Source organism: Echinococcus granulosus (genome assembly GCF_000524195.1).
Source record: "Echinococcus granulosus chromosome Unknown EG_S00254, whole genome shotgun sequence".
Lineage (NCBI taxonomy): Eukaryota > Metazoa > Platyhelminthes > Cestoda > Cyclophyllidea > Taeniidae > Echinococcus > Echinococcus granulosus.
Genome location: NW_020170634.1, coordinates 18,270 through 21,593, shown reverse-complemented (window position 1 = coordinate 21,593; position 3,324 = coordinate 18,270). Strand labels below are relative to the sequence as shown.

The 3,324-nt window shown below is 44.8% G+C and overlaps 1 protein-coding gene across 1 annotated transcript; it reads right to left on the bottom strand. All coding sequences in view use genetic code 11, as the record gives it.

Moving 5' to 3' along the window:
• Positions 1-406: 406 nt before the first annotated feature.
• EGR_10696 (hypothetical protein) lies at positions 407-1,209 on the bottom strand (the record flags this gene model as incomplete). The annotated part of the gene is made up of 3 exons (XM_024499945.1): positions 407-545; positions 620-756; positions 1,144-1,209. 3 exons carry the CDS (start codon positions 1,207-1,209, stop codon positions 407-409), a joined length of 342 nt encoding a protein of 113 aa, XP_024345640.1.
• Positions 1,210-3,324: the final 2,115 nt, after the last annotated feature.

Sequence of the window (3,324 nt, the reverse complement as noted above, 5' to 3'; positions counted from 1 at the left end):
TCGGCCATTGAGGGTTTGACCAAAATAATGCTTTGCACAAATGTTTTAAATATCGCTTCTGTAAACGCATTCATCCCATGTGACCTCATTTACGCACATCCTGCTAAGGTTTCTTGAAATACTTCTTCAGGAAATTAACAAGAGTTGAATGCTACGATTCAGCGCATTTGCGCTTTTAATAAGGATTGGCCATTTCTACCTGAAAAGCTTCGCCTATAACGTCAAATAAGACGATTTGGTAATTCCTTCCTCGTATACCCCTAATGTTATTCATAACAGGGAATGGTGTAGAGAGAAATAGCCACACAGATAGAGAGTAGATTACAGGTAGCCAAAGTAATGTCCCAAATAGAATCAAACATTGCATTCACTCCTAGCTGTTGGCAAGAATCTACCGTTCACCCCATTAGTGGACGTGAGATTTGCCGATGTAGAACTGGATAGACAGCAGAAGGAGGTGAATGTAAAGCAGGCGAATCAGCGAATGGATCAGTGTGTAGGCAGAGATGCCAACTAAAAGGATGTAAGGACGCACTCTCCAAGTTCTGATGGGAAATGATGAGAAAAACTGGGTAGCGAGAGTTAGGGAAATGCAGCTGGCCTATACTGAAAAACCAACTTTTCCTCCTCCTGTTGTGGTACTGTGATTTGGGGAGGGGTAGGTGTGGGTTGAGGAGGTGGCCACAGGCTTGATGAAGGCGGTGAGGCCACTGGAGCACAACGCACAGTACTAGCTGCAAAGAGACACCTGAAGACCTAGTAGTGGCCCGGTGCCATAGAAACCCCTCGACAGCTTGTGCTTATGCTACCCAAAAGGGGCATTAGGCGGTAGTAGAACTTGCCACCAAGCAGTTTGACCCCGGTTGCAATTCACCACATGATGCGATACTGGATGAGAATGTACCTCCAATTAGACTATCCTGTGTCAATTGCAACTTGTAGACACTTAAATTTAGTGACCCAATAGGTCGTTCAAACAGATATCAGTTAGGCAAAGTGCCCTTTTACAAATGCAATCCATCAGCAGGTGAGAGTTGGCAAGGCAACAGGAGCTCTATTTTGTGTTCTTCACCACTTTTACGCAATTTACATAAACAATCTCTACACACGTGCTCTTGACCAAAAAGATGCATGAACGCGCACTCGCGTTCTCGCGTGACCACCATCCCAGACGTCAAAAAGGAGGTCAACAGCGGTGGTAGGCAGCATCAGTAGCAGCAATCCGAGTGATCATAATCAACGACTGACATGTAGTCAATTGCAATCGTTTCCGTATAAAAGCTTTGAATGCCATTCGCCAACGTCTCCTTCTTCTTCTTCCCTGTCAAACACTCCCAGCACACGCTTTGAAAGGCTTGTCCTCTGTCTTGTAAGTCATTAACCTCGTGACGCGGAGCCTCGAACGCAGCTACCTTATGAGCAAAGATGTCCCAATCAGTGGTATTTAATTTGCTCAGCTTGCATCTTACCTGGCTGAAATAAAATTAGCTAGCAGGCTTGTACATTCTTGCATGTAAATGCAGAAGCAAGTTGAATAATACATGAGCAGTCTTTTGAATTTCGGGTATTCCACATATGGTATCCCCGATCATGCAGCGGATGAGTTACTAGGATCTGCGGCAAGGCACCAGATGCTTAGGACTGAACAAGGCGTAGGTAGGAGACCGTCAACTCCAAGCCAGCATGCTCTTTGTCTTGTGTGTGGATGGGGTGGTGCACTCGCGGTGAAGATGAAGATTAGAGAGGCTGAAACTTGGTGGTCAGGCAGCCATGGTAGCTTTTATGCAGGTAGCAGTGGATGGAACATCCTCGTCTTAATTGGCTATGACGTGATGGTCTGAGTCACCAAACGGTTGTGAAGCATTGTTTCCACAGTAATTTTGCAGATTTTTCCTCATTCAGCAAGTATCAAATGGCCCCAGCTCTCACCACACTTCCTCTCACTGCAACACAAATCATTGTATTTAAGACCACATGCATGGAACAAGACTTTGTCGAGGACGAATGACGAGTAGTGGATGCAGCGCATTGCTTCCGAAATGGTGGTTGTCATGCCCCTCCAATCCGAGACAAATGGTAGCACAGAATTGTCGTTTGCTAAGAGAGGAGGTAACTGACATGAGTCTGATCAGTCACCACCACAGTGCTCATTTCAGCCTTTGATAAATCATGCTACTAACACCAAGTCAGTAACTGGCATTCAAGGGCCATGCCTGACATTTATTTTGCCCCAAAGTGATGGCAGCAAATCCCAACAATCCACCTGCGTAAATTATCATGGTAGGGATATGGTGCATGCCGCAATCTCAAAGTGTATTTTTCGCCTTCCACTACTTATAAGGTAACTTCACTGACGGCATCTGCCGACTATTTGCTGGTGTTGGCATTCAGCTACCCTCCCTCAGCAATGCCCATCCATTCTCTACTAGTTCAACTTCTTATTTTGGCACGCACAGGGCCATTCGATACACCCCGTGATTGTATGGCATTCAGGATTTTAGACTAGACCAAGTTAATTGCTTTTTCCAACACTGGATAGTATTCGTCTCATCATTCTTAAGCGTACGATTCCGTCCGCCTTGGTGTTGAGTAAACCAATTGCAACTGGACAATGTGGATAATGCACCAAGGATATTTCATACATTGCCCATTCTGTTCATTCTACTACCTCACCATCTCCAATTCGTGCGTCCAACTAGACGCCTTTGCATTTGCCTGAAAGGAATTAGTCCTCATCCGAAATCGACGCCAAAGTGCCTTAAACAAGTATCTTGCTAGTTCTCTGCTTATGACATGGTGGGTGAGTAAGCAAATGAACTAGCTTTTTTGTAGAAATATGTATGAATTGATTAATGGTGCTCGTCCTGACAAGAACAACAGCATGAGGTGATGGATGGCAAGTAATCGAACGGATTTCCACCATTACATATGGAATCAAATCGGCTCTCCTCTAACTTGAATATCAACTGGTGATGATGCCCGTCTGTTAAAGAGGTGGTAAGAAGCGTTGAGTAGCGGCAAGTAGATGTTTAGCAAGTAAGTGTTTTGTTAGTCTTCTTCTGTCCAGTCAAGAGACACCTCATATGTCACATCCAACTAGTTTCCTTTGCAATACTAAAGGACTGGTTAAAAGTGTATTCGTGCCAGCAAACGTATCAGTGAGAGGCGAAAACACAAACAGAGCAAATTTTGATATTTACATATGGAAAGTTTGAGATCCAGACACTAGCGGGCTGCGTAGATCTGTTATACTGATATTCAACAACTGGCAGAACAATTCACACACGCATCTGCGCATCTCCCGAAATCCCGGTGGGGTTCGAG